Below are 21,169 nucleotides of genomic sequence, written 5' to 3' on the forward strand. Positions count from 1 at the left end.
TGTGAAGGGGGCACAATGGGCATTACTAGCACAGAGGGTATTACTACTATTAAGGGGGCACAATGGGGATTTTTACTATGGAGGGGGCACAATGGGCATTGCTAATGTGAGGGGCACAATGGGGATTTCTACTATGGAGGGGGCACACTGGGCATTTCTATTTTGGAGTGGGCACAGAGGGCATTGCTAATGTGAAGGGGGCACAATAGGCATTTCTACTATGGAGGGGGTACAATGGGCATTTCTACTATGGAGAGGGCATAATGCACAGAGGGCATTACTACTCTGAAGGGGCACAGTGCACAGAGGGCATTATTACTATGAAGGGGGCACAGAGGGCATTATTACTGTGAAGGGGGCACAATGGGCATTACTAGCACAGAGGAAATGACTACTATTAAGGGGGCACAATGGACATTTCTACTGTGGAGGGGGAACAGAGGGCATTATTACTGTGAAGGGGCACAATGGGCATTACTACTGTGAAGGGGGCACAATGGGCATTACTACTATTATGGGGGCACAATGGACATTATTACTATTAAGGGGGCACAATGGGCATTATTACTGTGAAGGGGTACAATGGGCATTACTATTATTAAGGGGCATTATTACTGTAAAGGAGGCACAATGTAGATTATTACTATGAAGGGGGCACAATGGGGATTATTACTATGAAGGGAGCAAAATGGGGATTATTACTATGAAGGGAGCACAATGGGAATTATTACTGTGAAGGAGGCACAATGGGGATTATTAATATGAAGGAGACACAATGGGGATTATTACTATGAAGGGGGCACAATGGGGATTATTACTATGAAGGGGGCACAATGGGGATTATTACTATGAAGGGAGTACAATGGGGATTATTACTATGAAGGGAGCACAATGGGGATTATTATTATGAAGGGGGAACAATGGGGATTATTACTGTGAAGGGGGCACAAAGAGGGCATTACAACTTTGAAGGGGCACAGATAGGGCAATACTACTGTGAGGGAGCATTTAGGGTATTCATAGTCTGTGGAGAGGGACTAAGGAGACATCACAATGTGTCAGGGGCACTAAGGAGCATCATAAGGTGTGGGGGCACCAAGTGATCACCCTGCTGTGAGGGTACACTCATACTCTGTGGAGTACTAAAGGGATATCATACTGTCTGAGGAGCATTAAATGGGCATCATTATTGTTAGGGAGCACTGAAAGGACATTCTTATTCTTACTGTTTGGTCATCAGAAAGGAGACTAGGTGGGCTTGGAGGTGTGGATCAGTGATAGTCAGTTCGCAGTGTTCGCCAGCGAACACATGCGGCCTGCCATCTTTAGTTAGGTAGACTCACCCGTCCGGCGATGCACAGGTAAGCCCTTACCTGTGCCTGTGCCGGGAGCCTCTCTGAAATTAAATGCAGTCACCGGGAGCAGGCAGTTCCATGAACAGCCGCCGGGGGGGCCTTCATCGGGCTGTTCTCGGAACTGCCTGCTCCCGGTGACTACATTTGATTTCAGACCGGCTCCCGTCGCTCCCGACACAGCACAGGTAAGGGCTTACCTGTGCATCGCCGGACGGGTGAGTCTACCTAACTAAAGATGGCAGCCCGCATGTGTTCGCTGGCGAACACTGCGAACTGACCATCACTGGTGTGGATTACTGTAAAAAAAAAATTATAATAATGCAGCGCTACACGCCAATGGTGTTGTAAAGGTATGTAGATCTTTAGAAAAAGTACTTGAGTACCCCTGCTATACACAGTAGTATGATATATAATACTATACAGCGTAGTTTGATATATAATACTATACACAGTAGTATGATATATAATACTATACAGCGTAGTATGATATATAATACTATACACAGTAGTATGATATATAATACTATACACAGTAGTATGATATATAATACTATACACAGTAGTATGATATATAATACTATACACAGTAGTATGATATATAATACTATACACAGTAGTATGATATAATAATATACACAGTAGTATGATATATAATACTATACACAGTAGTATGATATATAATACTATACACAGTAGTATGATATATAATACTATACACAGTAGTATGATATATAATACTATACACAGTAGTATGATATATAATACTATACACAGTAGTATGATATATAATACTATACACAGTAGTATGATATATAATACTATACACAGTAGTATGATATATAATACTATACACAGTAGTATGATATATAATACTATGCACAGTAATGTGCAGTACAGCCTGTACATCGTGTGGCCAGTGGTATCTCATAGCCGGTATCTACTGGACATAGATGAAGACTTTTCCATAGAATACAATGCACATCCCGGCGTTCCCTCTCCTGTATGTCGTCATCATGTCGTGTCTTTTCCCAAGACTTTCCTAATTTCTGGCTGAAGTCTATAGCAAACAACACAAGGGGCCTCATCTCTACAGCCGTACGGCGGGTATTGTATGTTTTGGACATAATGTCTCTGCCGCCCCCTATTGTTTAAAAGAGGTAATGAGACTCTGTTGTTTTTTTAATTCATTTTTTTATTTTTTACTGTTATTTTTTTTTATGAACCTCCTTTTAACCCTTTGTATTAATTATTCATATTTGTACATAATATAATACCATAGTACATACACTTTTCTAATGTACTAATAAGTACACAGTCAGTTTTTAGGGCAATAGTATACTACAGGCATCATAGACCTATTAACGGACCCTGTCCTGTCCACCTACAGTCTATAAGGTATGGGTATCGACTACATCACTGGGCATGAAGATGAAGGAAGGAATGACGATTGCAGACTGCTACTTAGAGCAGTTCTTTTAACTCTAGATGACCAGCCACTAAGATACGTCAAAATAACTTTTCGAATCAGAACGATGGATATAAAAACGAGATTGTGTCACAGGCGTATATGTCTACCATAGATTCTAGGAGTCTCTTACCTCCGCCCTGGTGACAAGAATTCGGATTAATGCGTCTTCGTCTGTTCCACCTCCCTTCATGGCTTTGTTAAGTTTCTTGGCAAAATATCCTTGACAATCCTTTGTGCATTGTACTAAAAAATAGAATATGGTTTATTTAAAGAGTATTAATGCTGAAAGTGCACATGACTGGTCCCATTGTATTAATTAGGTACCGAATGCTAAAAGATCCTAAAAAAGGTCCATTTTCCTGATACAGAGCTCCAAATCCCCTGCATAGACACAAAAGTTATAATCCTGCCTGCAGTCACCACTAGGGGGAGCTCAGGAGCTTACTGCATACAATTTATATTTCGAGCTTAAATGGGTTTTCCGGGAATAGAATACTAATGGTCCTATTGCAGTGACCCTGAGGATCACTGCTAAAAGGGTTATTATTGTGGATCACTGCTAAAAGGGTTAATGTTTACTGTGATGAGGATTAGTGCACTGTGAATCCCAAAGGGTTATATATCGGTTGCAGTCTTCAGTTAGTTGCCAGGAGACAGGCTGGCTCTGCTCCCCTGGTTTGTACAGGAGAGAGTTTGCTGCTAACCAGGCAAGCAACAAGACCTGCTTTGATGTGCTCTGTCAAGTAGACCCTAAAGAGAAACTTATCCAGGAAAACACCATTCCTGAGAGTGGAAAATTGCTAGAAAGCAACTTTATTAAGAATCGCTCCCAGGGAGAAAGAAACCATAGAATATATTTACAGATGGTTGAGGACCAATTTAAGGCAGTGCTAGACTGGGACAATAAAGGTAAACACATGTTTGTGAAGATAGACTTTACTGCTTGTGGTAAGGGTTATTTGCTTCTGGCAGCCGCCACACGTCTGAGACGGACTGGCTATCTGAATCTAAGGACTCAAGGAGGCCTACAACCATCATTGCTACCTCCTATATACAGCCTTTGGGAGAATCCTGAGAACTGTGCCTGCTGTTTGCATTTCTACTCTAACTCCCATCCTCTGCTCAGTAAAGAGAGAGAACTTATTCTAACCAAACGGGCCTGGTCATTGACTCCTCCACCATGTGTCCTGAAGCTGCTCTTCTGCCTTGCACCCCAGCCACCACCAGGAAGGAGGCCCCCAAAAGTCCAAGGTGTGCCCCAAAGGGAAGAAAGGGTGCTCCCCTCCCATCACTGGGAGTGCCAGGGTGAGGACTGCCACCATGGGTACTGCTACTCCTATCCTCGCCTCCGCAACCACTCCCGTCCTCCCTGCTCTCACCTCCCCTGCGGGCTCGCACTATCCCCAGGATAGGTCATCAGTATCTGAACAGTGGGGGTCCAACTCCCAGAACCGCCGGCAAGCGCCTGTCAGCCACTGATAGGGGGACTCACCATGCAAGAAGGTGTTGCCCAATTTAGACAGTCCCTATAGTACAGCGGATAACATTTTAGTCAGGAGCAGCAGAGACGTGAATTGCCTTCACATTAATAATCTTGTTTGTACGATAATAAGCTATTTCCTCACAGTACAAGCAGCGGGGGCGGCGGGCACAGACCACTTAAACCCGCTGACACATGACTCATACATAGACAATTGCCAGGAATTCAATTTTGGGAACATGTCAATGCAGTCTCACGCATGTCCTGCCCCGATCCTGACCCGGATCCTTCTCCCAGCGGAGCTCTGCTAGTGTCTGACCCTAGTGACGTTTCATAATCACATTAAGGGAAATGTACAAATCATTCTGCTTGATGCTTGGGGTCCAGGTATTAGCAGCGGCAGCTATGAGTCCAAGCATGCTGGGAATAGTAGTCAATATATAACTCGAGAGTAAAACTGGATTCACATATGGTATATCCTCTGCAGAATTTCTTCTGCGAAAACACTTTAGAAGCGTACGCTACATGTGTTGCAGAGTTTTATCACAGACTTAAAGGGGTTATCCAAGATCTATAATGCCCCCATATGCCCGGGCCCCTCACAGAAGTTGTACTTACCTCGCTCCCCGGGACCCGCGTCGCTCCCGATGCCCGCCGCTGCATCTCCCCGTCGCACGGATGAAAACCCGTGGTGTCGGTGGGTAGTCAGCCAATAGCAGTCAGCGACGGGAACAAGTCTCCCTAGCATCACGGGTGATACTAGGGAGGCTCGTTCCCGTCGCGGCCTGCTATTGGCTGCCTACCCGAAGACGGATGTTTTCATCCACGCAACGGAAAGATGCAGCGGCAGCCGTGCGGGCATCAGGACTGACGCAGGTGCCGGGAAGTGAGGTAAGTACAACCTCTGTGAGGGGCCCTGGCATATGGTGGGGCATTATAGATCTTGGATAACCCCTTCAAGTACTATTTGAAATTCTGCACTAAAACTGAGAAGATTCCTCAACTTTCTGCAGGACCAGTTTGTAGAAGCTCCCACTAGGGGCGATGCTTCATCATTTCTAATGATGCGGAGCTTGTTGGTAATGTTACTGTTCGAGAAACACTAGGTAATAGTGACCACAATATAATTATATTCCCCCTAAACTATAAGAAGCAAACTCTGCCGGGCAGAGCAAAGACACAGAATTTCAAAAAGGCTAATTTCCCTGGGTTGAGGGCAGAATTTCAGGGCATAGACTGGGAGCAGCTACTGTCACATAATAATACAGAGGATAAATGGGAGAGCTTCAAATCCACATTGAGTAATTGCACTAAAAAAAAATGTATTCCTTTAGGTAACAAGTATAAAGGGCTAAAATTAAACCCCCTTGATGGACTTGATGGACTTATGTCTTTTTTCAACCGTATTAACTATGTAACTGTCAGCAGGAGCAACCCTATTAAACCAGGCATAATGGTAGGGCAGACCTTTCTTTCACGTCCTGCTTGTTTAATACCACGCCATTCTTTTCAGTTTGTATATACAGACCTTTCTTTAGCAAATCAGTTGCGAGGTTACCAATTAGATGACTGTCCGGTCCTGCTGAAATCAGGTTTGGACGACATTCATCTAATGCATATGGCCACCTTTAGGCTACCTATGCAGAAAATCCTCACGAAATCCACATAAAGTGAATATTGTCAACTAAACTACTGCATACGAAGGCACCGAGAAAAAAAAACATACCGTGTGGTGCTGGGAGCTCCTTCAAAGAGCAGCAAACCCAGAAAGTCAATGATCTTTTTGTCAGTATAGCACTCCCGTAGGAGTAAAGAGGCATTACAGGGTATACAGAGAATTCCTTGGGTGTCTAGTATTTTGTATGGACCTCCACGGTCCTCCAGAGACAAGGACTACACTTTATCTTCTCACGAATCCAGCTGTGTGAACATACAGTATGATTCTTTTTAGCCCATTCACATCTAGAGCTGCATTCTTAATTCTTGAGGTGGCTATACACATTAGAAGAATGTCATCCAAACCTGATTTTGGCAGGACTGGACAACCATCGAATTTGTATGCGGGTGTCCCAACTCTACCATGACAAGAGGAAGAAGGGCCGGACATGTTGCCCAGTCGTTTTGTGTGTGTCTGGCAGCAGCTTATTTTCCTCCCCTGATGAGCCAAGAGTGCATGTTTACAGGGAAGTCAGAAGGAATAGCACTCACCTGAAGGAGTGTTTGACCGACACCATTATATGGTATATGGCCACGGCAGTGGGTGTGGAAGCACTGTATTAACAGATTTGGATTAGGACTAGCCTAATGGCGTTATCCTGTCAGTCCCCTGGTATTCACCCTTTAACCCCTGTACAGAGATCCGGACTTCAGTGCAGGGGAACTACCAGGCTAATACCTGCTGGAATAGCCTCTGTGTGATTGACAGCTGACCCAAGGCAGTCAGAGACATCGGTGCGGGGCACCGAGGGGTCAGGTAAGATCATGGGCGGACTAGGAACTTAAAGTAGCCCTGAAAGTGGACCCATGTTGTAGGCAGGTTCAAATTTACAGAAGGTGGGGCAATACAAGTAGGCAGGGACAAAAGAATTAGGCGGAGCCTGCAATACTGTAGTGCAGCACAATATACTGCCCCAGCATAACCAAATACCACAGTGCAGCATAAAATACTGCCTCTACAGAAGCAAGTGCCACACAAAATACTTCTGCTCTAAGCACAGTATTCAACTGTATTACTGTCCTGAGGACGGTGATACAGTTGAGTTCAGGAGGGCACTTGCAGCCATTGGACAGGTACATATGTACCGGATGCCCTTAGCATTAATTAATGCATCAGATCATTATGTATCCATCCGGCAGCCATGAGGAGGGCTCGGGCGGCCCCCTGGGCGTCGACCTACCGGGAAATTTACCTGTAGGGTCTATGGCCAGTTTGCCCTTGGGCAAAATCATAGTCATGGACAGGCTGAGGTCAGGGCTGGCGGAGTACATGCTATACGGTAATCTGTTGTCACAGTGTAGGGGGAGGGGAGGAACACCAGAATGACAACAGAAGGAAAATGACCAAGAACTAGGCCTCAAGGCTAGGGAAAGGGAAATGGTGACCACCTAAAGAAACCCTAAACCTACCCCTGACTCCTGTCAGTATGAATAGACCCTGAAGGTGGGAATATTCATACACCGGAAACCTAGGCCCTAGTAACCCTGAAAAGCCCTAGGATTAGTGACAGGGTCTGAGACTACTATTTTCTTTCCAGATGAACGAACAAGCGTCTCCCTGAAGCCTAGTAAACAACAAGCAAATGGGAGTAACAAAATACCAAGAGAAGTACACTTATCTTCAATAGAAAATGGATGAGCAGGAACTCAGATGAGGACCACACACCAACTCTTCCAACTAAAGGCAGAGAATATCAACTGCATGGTATGAAGTGTGAGTCCAGACTAAATAGAGGAGCAGTAATGACCACAAGCTACAACTGAGACAAGAGATGTGGTCATTACCAACAACAACACTGCAACAAGTGAAAACAGATAGGCTGTCAGATAACCTAACGTGCAGCCAGTCTCTTTGATCTTCTAACCTCTGTCACTGGAGTGACCGTGACATCTGTATGAGGTGAGGACAGGCAGTGAAGGGTCAATATGGAGGTCCGGAGGTGGAGGGTCAGAATACAGTAAATGGGCAGAGGTCAGTACACAGGCAGACAAGAGAATACAGCACACCTTTGCAGGAGCGTAGCAAGCTAAGGGACCTATTGCTTAGGTATTCTTCCACATGGGAAGGTGCCTTAAGGGGCAGAGGAGGTGCCCTAGGGGCGAAGGAGAAGAGACCTTGTCAACAAGCAGGCCCCAGCCTGCGTGTAGGGACAAAGCAAGCCCAGCCCAGAAGACACAAGGAGGTGGGTCTGGGCTGCTAAGCAAAGTAAGCAGGGCAGCAGTGGCTCGCAGCCGGCGATATATCTGGCACCTTTATCTGTCAAGCTGTAAGGTATCACCTGCTGGCTGGTCTACTGTCTGAGCATGCTCTGCTGTAGTGCATTGCAGGAGATGTAGTGTTTACGCCAGAGTTCTATGGTGACATCGCCCTGTAATACTCCATTCCAGAATGGAGGTTTTCAGTATATGGGCCAGGACCTCTAGAAGTTTCCCAAATTCTGTGCATATCTCCGACAGACAATAAATATTCACGGAATCACTGGGATCCATGTCTGAACATGTCAGTACAGATGGGTTACGCGTTTGGTTCCTGGCTCCCTGCCTCCCGAGCCAGCTGGGAGAATTGCACTAAGTACCTTTCACGCCAGAATAAAACAAAAGCCCTCACATAAGCTCCGCGACCACATCCTTCCAGACACATCTACTGTACTTACAGTCCACCGCATTCTTGGATGCACACATCTCCTGGGATCTGGAACAGATTATTAACCCCTGACTTATCTCCCTGAGCTCTATGTACAGGTGACATCTCTCTGGGCATCGTGTGTGGATAAATCGTAGATTGTGACCCTCTTCCAAATAAAGGCACCTAACAGGGCATATTTAATAGGAGCGCCATACAGTGCCCATGTAGCATAGGTAGATGGTGTCCAAATACTACCACCATTCAGTGCCGAAACAAAACCATCCAATGCTCTGGTAATATTGTCATGGAGTGTCTACGTAACCCATACTATAGACATGATGGCCAAAAAATGCTCCTATAAAATACCGAAATAATACCACAAGCCAGCAAGAAAGTTATGGAAATGTGTCATATCCAGTATAGCTGCTGGATTTAGAGCTTGGGGAATACTTCCATACAAAGAGACTAGGTATTTGCGCACACATCTCTGCACACTACAGACAATATAGAAGCCCACATTAAAGGGGTTGCAGAATTTGTTCTTCAGTTATAAAATTCTCATGACTACACATCCCCCACTGACTATAGACTGCGAGTCCTACTGGCTCATTAGACTATCATCTGCAGTCATAAAATCAAATATTTGGAAAAAAAAAAATCGGATGGATCCAGCGAGTAAAATCTGTGAATTCTTTTATTCCAGATAGAAAATATTAAAATACACACACGTGATAGGCTGACGCGTTTCGACCATGTCTGTGTGTGTATTTTAACATTCACTGATTTTACTCGCTGGATCTATCCGATTATTTTCAAAGGATTATCGTTGGGTCCGGACTGGACACCTCCAGGATCCGTGCTTGAGAAGGCTAATTAAGGATATACCACCTGAGAGCTGGACTTCATCTACTACGTCCAGGTATAATCAAAAGTGCCTTGCAGCTGAGAGGATGGTCAACCATGTGGCTTAAAGATGATCATACACAGCTAGGCCTCCTGACCACAGCCGAGCATGCATCTTCTCGAGGCGGAGAGGTGAATAAGCTGCTGCCGGCACCACTGACAGCAGCTTATCTGCCTTGAGAACACAGGATCGGGCAGGTTAAATCCAACACTCCCCATCCTTGTTTTCCTCAACATCTGCCGAAACGAATGTTGACTGAAGATCTAAATGCTGCCTAAGCCTCAGTGAACGGCAAGTTCGGCTGATAATCTAAAGAGTATGGGGACCTGCGGACTGTCGGAGAGCAAATGATTGGGCAAATGAGTGTCTGGCAGCAGCTTTCTCCTCTCTCCCCATCGAATACACATAGACACTTGGCCGAGTCAAACACTTATGTGTATGGGGAAGTCAGGAGGGAGTCGGTAGTGATAGCTGTCAGCCGATCCATCTGTATGGCCACCTTTGAATCTCAGAAACGGCTGAACATTTTTAATAAATAAAAAAAATATTTTTTTTAGTCCAAAATTAATAAAATGCAATTATATAAAAATGCCCCTGAAGGTGTATATAGCCTTTAAGAAACCTTGAAGAGGAGAATTTGATGTCCTGTAAGTGAATATTCCAATCACACGTACCAATTGTAAGATAAGCTTTCTTCAGGTTTCCGGATGTTTCACTTTTAATTGCATCTTCAATGTTTTTCCCGTTTAGCTGCAAAAAAGCAGAAATGTAATTTATTAAAGGGTTTTTCTGGAATTGATGATTTGTCTTCAGCATAGGTCATCACTATCGGATCAGTGGGGGCTCTGTACATCTAATTATTCATCTTAAAGGGAACCTGTCACCAGGATTTTGTGTATAGAGCTGAGGACATATGTTTCTAGATGGCCGCTAGCACATCCGCAATACCCAGTCCCCCTAGCTCTGTGTGCTTTTATTGTGTAAAAAAACCTGATTTGATACATATGCAAATTAACCTGAGATGAGTCCTGTCCCTGACTCATCTCACGTACAGGACTCATCTCAGGGTAATTTGCATATGTATCAAATCATTTTTTTAGACAATAAAAGCACACAGAGCTATGGGGACTGGGTATTGCCGATGTGCTAGCGACCATCTAGCAACCCATGTCCTCAGCTCTATACACAAAATCCCGGTGACAGGTTCCCTTTAAAGGTTTTTCCCGTCTGAGACAATGGGGGCATATCGCTACACCAAAAACGGAGCGGGGAAGGTGGTGGCCAGAAGACCCCGGGTTTCCCCATGTCCGGCCACCCCCAAAGTGATCTCCCCATAGTACTGAATGGGAGCCCACCATGCTTACGCGGTCACCGCTACCATTCATTTCTATGGGGTCAACGGAATTAGCCGAGCCAGCACTCGCCTATGTTAAAGTGAATCTGTCACCTAAATATGGTGACCTATGTAAGGGTGATGTATTAGAGGGACAGTTCTAAATATTGGATATTGTAGAACTCATCATATCACACAGTCTTTACATCCAGGACCAGCGTAGCATATCAATGTCCATACCACGTACAATTTCATATGCTTTAAATGTGGCTTGCAGCTGCATGTAGTTCCTCGTTGCCAAGATAACATTAAACTCCGACTCATCTGTGCCCCATCGATTTGTACCGGCCTAGGGGGGAAAAAATTGAAGAAATAAGCAAAATATATTTTGGTGGAGACCATCATGTGTGATGCATTATGGAGATTGTACTCATCCCATAGTAAACGTATCTGTGCTCTTCAGTACAACGGTCACATAGATGGTAAATTTCTACCCACCCTGACACCCTTTCTGACTCCGCTTTTGCACAGAAATGTTTTAAAAAATTCTATATCACTTCTAGTACAGTTCATTTACTCCTGCCTACATGAGGCAATTTTGGGATTCTTGGATCTAGCATAAAATTAGGCTCTAAAAGTAACCCGTTAGAGTGCTTATTCTCGTAATTCACGTATTTGCAGGAAAGTTTTTTGTACCCCCTTTCTAGAAGACAATTGGCAACTAATACACGGAGGTTCTGTTGTTGTCTTTCTCTGGATCAACACAAGCCACACAGTCCAGCTGCCGCATGGGACCAAAACCTTGCCCATGCTGCCCAATGGCTATACGATTTTGCAGTAAAACTGTGTGACCATTGGCCACGGTGGATGGGCTGGATTAAGGCAGCGTGTGACTGCCAGACCATGTGGCCTTACCAAAAAAGGATGAACAGGAAACACATGTGTGTAATGATGAAGGGCCAGGTCAATATCTGTGGAGGCAAAAATCTGTGGTACCGTGGTTCCCTCCCAAAACTGTGCAAATTAGGCTACTTTCACACTAGCGTTAAAGTTTTCTGGCATTGAGTTCCGTCATAGGGGGCTCAATACCGGAAAAAAACGCTTCAGTTTTGTCCCATTCATTATCAGGGACAAAACTGAACTGAACAGAACGGAATGCTCCAAAATGCATTCCGTTCCGTTTAGTTGCGTTCCCAGACCGGAGAGCAAACCGCAACATGTTGTATTTTGCTTTCCGTCCTGGGAAAAACTGATCCGTGATGACCCCCAATGCAAGTCAATGGGGACGGATCCATTTTCTCTGCCACAATAGAAAACGGATCCGTCCCCCCGTCTTGGCTATGTTAAAGATAATACAACCGGATCCGTTCATAACGGATGCAGATGGTTGTATTATCAGTAACGGAAGCGTTATTGCTGAACCCTGCCGGATCCAGTAAAAATGCTAGTGTGAAAGTAGCCTAAGAGTATCATACAGGTTCCAGATAATACTGCCTTAAAGTACAAAGGCAAAAGCGCCATTTAGTACACAACAAATGTTGCTATATGATGCTGGAAAATGACACCTCCACACAGTGCTTAAATACACTGCGTGCACAATTTTTAGGAAAGTTGTATTTTTAGGCGTTCTTGCATGGCAAGACCACTTACTGTTATCTCACATATATATTCTTAATTTTATAGCCAACTTTACCACCCTATCTCCTCCCACAGTTTTTACACTACATAGACAGTAATTTCCCGTGTGGATTATACCCGATTGGTGTGCTATTACTTTGTGGAACGTTTCGCCAAATGGTTCACAAAATATCGGCGTTTTGTGGCGAAATTGGTCCCATAGCAATGAATGGTGGAATGTTCAAAACTAGAGTGGGAGCTGACAAAAGCTAGAGTGTGAGCTGAAAACTCAGGACATGATTTCTAAACTGCCACCACTCCCTCATTTTCAAGCCCACCTACACTAATCGTATATCAAAACGTTAAGCTATCCCTGCTGCCACTAAAAATGTCCCCGGTTAAGTCATAGTCCTGATAGTTTTCACAATATGACCACTTGTTTGCAACTCACAACGCCCATTGACATTCATTAAAACTCCACTCTAGCCACCTCAAATTTGAAGGACAATTTCTAAACTGCGACTGTGCCTTCATTTTTAATATTTCAGAGACATACTATGCATCAAAATGTAGGTCTGGGTCTTGTGATTCCCCTATATCGCTGTAGGATTTATAATTTTTAAACTACAACCATTTATAGATGGCAACCGCCAGTGAAGTGAGCAAGTTGGAGCAGTTTGTTTTAAACCGCTCTTCTCTGCCCTTGCTGTAGAGTGAGTTGCCATAGGAACCCAGGTGTGTGAGCAGCCAGCAGAGTGACAAAAGCTAGAGTGTGAGCTGAAAAATCAGGACATGATTTCTAAACTGCCACCATGTTTTTATAAAAGTATGATTTAATGTAACTGTGAAGCACTTTGGGCAACAACATTGCAATTAAATGTGCTATATAAATAAATAAAAGTTGAAATGCATTTCTCACTCTATCAAGCTTGCCATGTGCACTTTTTAAATTTAATCAATCAATTGGTTAGTGTAATGTTTACTATCTTTACTCACTCCAAACACTCCACACAGTTACTCTGCCCACTCCATAAAGTTACTCTGCCCAGTCCAACCTTTCCACAGTTACTCCAGCCACTCCAACCACACAACAGTTACTCAAGCCACTCCACCCAGTTACTCCGCCCACTCCAGTTGTAGACTACTGGTGGAGGCAAGAACACTTTACACATTTTCCCCAGAAATTGTAGCTTTTCTAGTTAAGGATTACTTTTATTATTGAACAACTACAGTGCGGGCGGTCAATCCAAAATGTTAATAAACCTTAAACCTAAGTAAAAGTGAGGTTTTTGCTTTCTTAAGAGAAGATCTATGCGTGCAGAATTATTATGTAACTGAATGAAAAAGGAACATTTTCCATCTCACCGGTTCATTTTCATCAAGTGAGAATAATAAACAAAAAAACTCAAAATTTACAAATAAACATTTCTGACATTTCCCAAAAAATCTGTGACCAATATAGCCCCCCTCCTTTTCAATAACAGTCATAAGCCTTCCATCCATAGAGTCAGTTTCTTAATCTGTTAACGAACAACTTTTGGTGCAGCAGCAACCTCAGCCTCCCAGACATTGTTCAGACAGATGGACTGTTTTTCTTCACAGTAAACCTCCGGTTTAAGAAGGGCCCACAAGTTCTCAATAGGGTTTAGGTCAGGTGAGGAAGGGGGCCATGCCATTATTCTTTTATCTTTATAGGGGTTGTCCGGGATTGAGGACTTTGTTCTATTAGTACAAAACAGACATACATATAACATACATCCATGTCCTACCTTTTCCACATGTTTTTGCAGCCCCGTTTTCTTATAGGAAATTCTTTGCCGGAAGTGAAGTTTTCTTAGACTCGGTGACGTACTGGGTCCCTTGCAGGAGCGCTGAAGCCTCTTCTTCCGGCTGCTCAGAGAGCCCGGTGACGTCACTGGCACTGATGGGCGGGCTTTAGCGCTGCTCTAGCCAGTAAAACGACTAGGGCAGCGCTAAAGCCCGCCCATCAGAGCTAGTGACATCACTGAACACACTGCCGGATAAAAGCTTCCGCCCGGCAGTGTGTTATTGTAAACAAAAGAGCCTTTGCCCTGCGCAATTTAGCACAGCGCAAAGGAGAGCATCGGAGCATGAACTGCTCCGATGCTCAAGTCAGGGGGGCTGCCTGGGTGAAAATAGAGGTTTGTCCGGGTTCAGCTCTGAACCCAGACAACCCCTTTAAGGCCTTTACTGGCTAGCCATGCAGTGGAGACTTCGATGAATGCAATGGATCATAGTCCTGCATAAAAATCATACTTTTCTTGAAATATGCAGACTTTTTCCTGTACCACTGCTTGAAGAAAGTGTCTTCTAAATACTGATAGTAGGTTTGGGAGTTGATTTTAAGTCCATCTTCACCAAAAAAAGGTCCAACTAGCTTATTGTTAATATTACCAGCTCTTAGCAATATCCCACCTCCACCTTGCTGCCATTTGAGTTGAAGTCGAGCTCTGTGCCCATTACTAATCCAGGCACAGGTCCATCCATCCAGTCCGCCAAGAGTTGCTTTCATCTGATCAGTCCTCAAAACCTTTGAAAATTCTGTCTTCAGATATATCTTGGCCCAGTCTTCATGTTTCAACTTCCACGTCTTGTTCAGTGGTGGCCGGGTTTCAGGCTTCCTCACCTTGACCATGTTTCAGCAATGAACACCTTGTACTTCTTGGCACTCCAGGGCGGTTGCCGTTCTCGAACATGACAGCACTGGGGGATGATGACTTCCTGGTCGCTTCACGTTTGATTCTCCTTAAATCTTTGGCAGTTAATTTGCATCTTTTTTTCTCAACACGTTTCTTGTTACCCTATTTAGTATTTGCAAAAAAATTCAAAAAAGAAGAAAAACATGGATCGCACATCCACAAGCTCTGCATTGATGTGTTGCTTCTCAGCACAATTTACAGCAATCACACAACCAAAATTAATCGTGGTTACAATATTATTAATAGGGCAAATTATAATTCAAATCACAATTCACATTAATGTGGGGGCCTTGTGGAAAAGCTAATAGCTAACTTTTATTTTGATCGTAATAAAATATAGCCCAATTTTCTATAATATATCAATGTGTACAATAGTGCAATTGGTTCCAGTGCTCGATAAAAAAAAAGGAACGGTCTTACCATCTCAGTTGTACACAGTATTTTGGGGTCCCAAGTCACAGAGCTGGGTATCTTACCCTATTCGCCCCTACTTGGCCTGAGCTGTTCTGTAACGCCCTGGTAGAGGAGCACCCGCCCCTGACAAGGGGTGACCCCTCTGAGCCATCCCTAAATGCTTCTTAGGATTCCCTGTTTTTTTCCATCCTGGTAGGTCAATACCCAGCTCAATGTAAGGATAAATACCAGGGTCCTTATATATAAAGTGCTGTCCCAACGCGTTTCCTTGGGTGGTGTGACCCAAATCATCAGGGGACTCACAAGCTGAGATCATGTATGAACGCGGCATCTGAGGGTCAGGTTCAATGACTGGGGGAGGCGCAAGTTTTTGTAAAATTCGATGAAGCAACCGAATTGAATTTTTGAATAATTCGCTCATCTCTAATATTGATCAAAGTGCATAAGCCCACTCACCACGTCATGTTTGCCTCTTTCGGGTGGGACCTACTCTAATTTGGCGAAGCACCACGTGTCAATCACCACAAGCAATGTAGATTGTGCAGAGAGGCAACAGATCAATGCAGAGCTTGTAGATGTGCGATCCATGTGTTTTCTCTTTTTGGAATTTTATTAGCGTTCTGTCTTTTTCTCATGGTATCAGCTCTCCTCTCATTCAGCCCCGGTGTTTTTAGTTAGCAGAAGACTGCATATAGGTTGAAGGCTACTTGGTCTCAGTTTAAGCTCTGCGACCACATGGACAGGTGAATAGACTCCTGGTCACATGGTGCAGTACTGCCTGGTTGCTGCTGTGGCTTTAATGCTGTGCCTGTTGGTTGGTGGGGCCCAGTCCCAAGGGCGATCAGTCTGAAAGCAGGGGTGCTGTTGGGCTGCTGGGTCTCGCCGCCTGTGCGTGCTGTGTTGGCGGTTGTCAGGGGCGTAACTATAGGGGAAGCAGGGGAAGCGGCTGCTTTGGGGCCCTGACCCAGAAGGGGCCCATCCAGGAGGGGGAGGACTAAAAGATTTTGTCAGGGCCCTCTCAACAGTATTACACAATGAAATTATATGCAGTGACAGTATAGGCAGTGTAGAAAACGGAAGGAACAGAGACTTCGGTGAAGAACTTCGGCATTCGATTGTACAACTTGAAAACTATTTTAAAACTGCTGCTTTAAAATGGTTTTAAAGTTGTACAATCAAAGTCCACGAGACTTTGGACTGAACGAATTTTACTTTCTCGCAGCATTCAAAGTTTTGAACAAAGCGACTTTAGATCTATGATCCGAAGCACGCTTCGCTCAACCCTAGTGATCACACCCCAAGATCTTAGCAATTTCAAGAGTGCTGCATTCCTCTGAAATTAATTTTTTGACTTTTCAGAGTCAGTTAAATCTCTTTTTGTACCCATTTTGCCTAATAATTATGCACACTTTGATATGGAGTCTTGATCCTTTTAGGCCACACTTCCCCTCATTACACAAATACACATCACCTGATATGCTTAAATCCAATAAGCATCAAAGTTTATACAGCTTGAAGTTGGAAAATGTGCATACAAATAATGATATGGTCAAAATACACAGTTGCCTAACACTTGTGCACCAGTGTAATACCACAAAAGTAGCCAGGACCAAAGTTGATACAATGGGATGGTTAAGGACTCAAGTTTCCCTTTTGATCATGCCATTACATAAGGATCTTGATTTGGTTTAAAGATTTTTTCTAAATGTTTTATTTTGATGACCTATCCTCGCCATCAGTGGGTTGATGACTCCCACCACTCCTAGTGATCAGCTGTTGGAGGAGGCTGCAACTCTCCTTGCAGCTTACCTGTCACGGATGGTGCTGCAGAAAACTAGAAGTCACAAATAAAGATCCAACTGAGTGGTCCCTAACTCTTGTTCCTACCTGTTCATGGGCCATGACAGCCACATAAAATCCAGGGAATGCAGGTCAGCATGCAAGCCAAGTACACTTTGCTTGTAACCCCGTCCGGTGCCATTACAGCTTTCATCGGATCCAGGGATGCAAGTACCAACATGCATGCTGAACCCACCATATACTTCTCCTGGAGCCAGATGGCTAATGGTAGGTTCTATATAAGCAGACTCAGTTTTATACTGACTTTAAAACCAGCCTCCAGGACAGATTAACTGGTCAGGTGTGCTTGACTCAAAGGAGATCGCCACGCCTCCAATATATACTACAAAGAAAAAATATAGGGGGTTGAGTCCGCACAACCTGCCTGCAGGTTTTCTTTGTAGCATATATTGGAGGCGTGGCGATCTCCTTTGAGTCAAGCACACCTGACCAGTTAATCTGTCCTGGAGGCTGGTTTTAAAGTCAGTATAAAACTGAGTCTGCTTATATAGAACCTACCATTAGCCATCTGGCTCCAGGAGAAGTATATGGTGGGTTCAGCATGCATGTTGGTACTTGCATCCCTGGATCCGATGAAAGCTGTAATGGCACCGGACGGGGTTACAAGCAAAGTGTACTTGGCTTGCATGCTGACCTGCATTCCCTGGATTTTATGTGGCTGTCATGGCCCATGAACAGGTAGGAACAAGAGTTAGGGACCACTCAATTGAGACGACCTTGACGCGGTGAGTGGCTTACTATGCTTTGGCCAAAAAATAAACCAATGTCTCATCCAGCATGGAGGGCAGAGTGCTGGATGCAGTGTGCGATCACATTTGCATTTTCCGTTTGTGTATGTATTTCGCCATAGTGATGTGCACCTGCAGGCAGGTTGTGCGGACTCAACCCCCTATATTTTTTTCTTTGTAGCATATATTGGAGGCGTGGCGATCTCCTTTGAGTCAAGCACACCTGACCAGTTAATCTGTCCTGGAGGCTGGTTTTAAAGTCAGTATAAAACTGAGTCTGCTTATATAGAACCTACCATTAGCCATCTGGCTCCAGGAGAAGTATATGGTGGGTTCAGCATGCATGTTGGTACTTGCATCCCTGGATCCGATGAAAGCTGTAATGGCACCGGACGGGGTTACAAGCAAAGTGTACTTGGCTTGCATGCTGACCTGCATTCCCTGGATTTTATGTGGCTGTCATGGCCCATGAACAGGTAGGAACAAGAGTTAGGGACCACTCAATTGAGACGACCTTGACGCGGTGAGTGGCTTACTATGCTTTGGCCAAAAAATAAACCAATGTCTCATCCAGCATGGAGGGCAGAGTGCTGGATGCAGTGTGCGATCACATTTGCATTTTCCGTTTGTGTATGTATTTCGCCATAGTGATGTGCACCTGCAGGCAGGTTGTGCGGACTCAACCCCCTATATTTTTTTCTTTAAAGATCCAACTGACTTGATCCCCAAACTAAGGAACATATGGGTGAGCCCTATAAAAGCCCTAGAGCTCTCCCTGACTGCTCAGCCCATGCAAAGATCTTTATGATAGAAAATTGCATGTCCCCATACCTAGACTGAGTGACACCTGAAAACCCTATAATAGTGAGGGGACACGACCACCGGCTCCCTGCACTCAATACGGAGGGAGTCAGGGTCACCTAGAATCAAGCCAACAGAAAAACACAAATAAAGGAAAAGACTTATCTGAGGAACCAGCAGTTGCAGCATCTAGCAGTGAGCACAATCCAGGAAGTGGTATAAACCGCAAAGTGAGGCAGTATGGGAGGGGATATAAAGGGAGGCAATCACTGCTAATAGATGACAGCTGGGAGAGGGAGAAGAGATGACAAAGCGAAACCAAAACAAAAGAACATCATGCAAGAGGTACTGAAGAACGTCTGTCAGAACTTCTCAGAGATCTGGCGGTGACAGTACCCCTCCCTCTACGAGTGGACTCCGGACACTCAGGGCCCACCTTCTCAGGATGGGACCTATGGAAAGCCCTGATAAGACGAGTAATGTCCGCCACTGGGACCCACATCCTCTCCTCAGGACCATAACCCTCCCAATGAATGAGGTACTGGAGAGAACCGCGGATAATACGAGAATCCACAATCCTAGAGATCTGAAATTCAAGATTACCATCAACCAAAATCGGAGGAGGAGGCAAAGAGGAGGGTACAGTGGGTTGGACATAAGGTTTTAATAGGGACTTGTGAAAAACATTATGGATCTTCCAAGTCTGAGGAAGATCAAGACGGAAAGCAATGGGGTTGATGACGGACATCTTGTAAGGTCCAATAAACTTAGAACCCAACTTCCAGGAGGGAACCTTCAATTTGATATTCTTAGTAGACAACCACACCAGATCACCAACATTCAGGTCCGGACCAGGCACACGTCTCTTATCCGCCACACGCTTATATCTCTCACTTATCCTCTTCAGATTACCCTGAATCTTTTGCCAAATAAATGACAAAGACAAGGAAAATCTCTCCTCATCAGGTAAACCAGAAGACCCCTCTCCAGAGAATGTCCCAAACTGCAGATGAAACCCATATGCACCAAAAAATGGTGACTTATCAGAGGACTCCTGGCGACGGTTATTTAATACAAACTCAGCAAGGGACAAAAAAGAACACCAATCCTCCTGATTCTCTGTCACAAAACAGCGCAGATATGTCTCCAGATTCTGATTGACGCGCTCGGTCTGGCCATTTGACTGCGGGTGAAAAGCAGAAGAGAATGACAACCGAACCCCCAAGCGAGAACAGAAAGCCTTCCAGAATCTGGAAACAAACTGCGTGCCCCTATCAGAGACTATGTCTGAAGGAATGCCATGCAATTTGACAATGTGGTCAACAAATGCTTGCGCCAGCGTTTTAGCATTGGGTAACCCAGGAAAAGGAATGAAATGCGCCATTTTGCTAAAACGGTCCACCACCACCAGATTCACTGTCTTCCCCGAGGAACGAGGCAGGTCCGTAATGAAGTCCATGGACAGATGTGTCCAAGGACGGGAAGGAATGGGTAACGGGAGGAGAGGACCCGATGGCCGTGAATGAGGGACCTTGGCACGAACACAGGTCTCACAGGCTGCCACAAAACCCTCAACCGTCTTACAAAGAGCTGGCCACCAGAATCTCAGAGCAATGAGATCCACTGTGGCTCTACCCCCCGGGTGCCCAGCAAGGACAGTATCGTGGTGCTCCTTGAAAACCTTGTGTCGTAAAGCGAGAGGCACAAACAACCTCCCAGGAGGACAAAGATCAGGAGCCTCTACCTGGGCTGCCTGAACCTCTGCCTCCAATTCAGGATAAAGAGCAGAGACGACCACCCCTTCAGCAAAAATGGGACCCGGGTCTTAAAAGTTCCCCCCTCCCGGAAAACAACGTGACAGGGCATCAGCCTTCACATTCTTAACCCCAGGGCGGAACGTGACAACAAAATTAAACCTTGAAAAGAACAAAGACCATCTGGCCTGTCTCGGGTTCAAACGCTTGGCTGATTCCAAGTAGGCCAGATTCTTATGGTCGGTAAACACGGTAATAGGGTGTCTGGCTCCCTCTAGCCAATGGCGCCATTCCTCAAAAGCTAACTTAATGGCCAACAACTCCCTATCTCCCACATCGTAATTTCTCTCTGCGGAGGAGAGTTTCTTCGAGAAAAATGCACACAGTCGCCAT

General features: G+C 44.8%; 1 protein-coding gene across 1 annotated transcript in view; it reads right to left on the reverse strand.

Moving 5' to 3' along the window:
- The window catches only part of ANXA13 (annexin A13), a 53,026-nt gene that overhangs the window by 4,134 nt on the left and 27,723 nt on the right, over nt 1-21,169 (reverse strand). The window contains exons 8-10 of the mRNA XM_040432232.1: nt 11,130-11,231; nt 10,224-10,299; nt 2,954-3,066 (exon numbers count right to left, since the gene is read on the reverse strand). Coding sequence (XP_040288166.1) covers nt 2,954-3,066; nt 10,224-10,299; nt 11,130-11,231 — 291 coding nt within the window. The remainder of the gene's footprint in view (nt 1-2,953; nt 3,067-10,223; nt 10,300-11,129; nt 11,232-21,169) is intronic.

The sequence above is a fragment of the Bufo bufo genome, chromosome 5 (genome assembly GCF_905171765.1).
Source record: "Bufo bufo chromosome 5, aBufBuf1.1, whole genome shotgun sequence".
Classification (NCBI taxonomy): domain Eukaryota; kingdom Metazoa; phylum Chordata; class Amphibia; order Anura; family Bufonidae; genus Bufo; species Bufo bufo.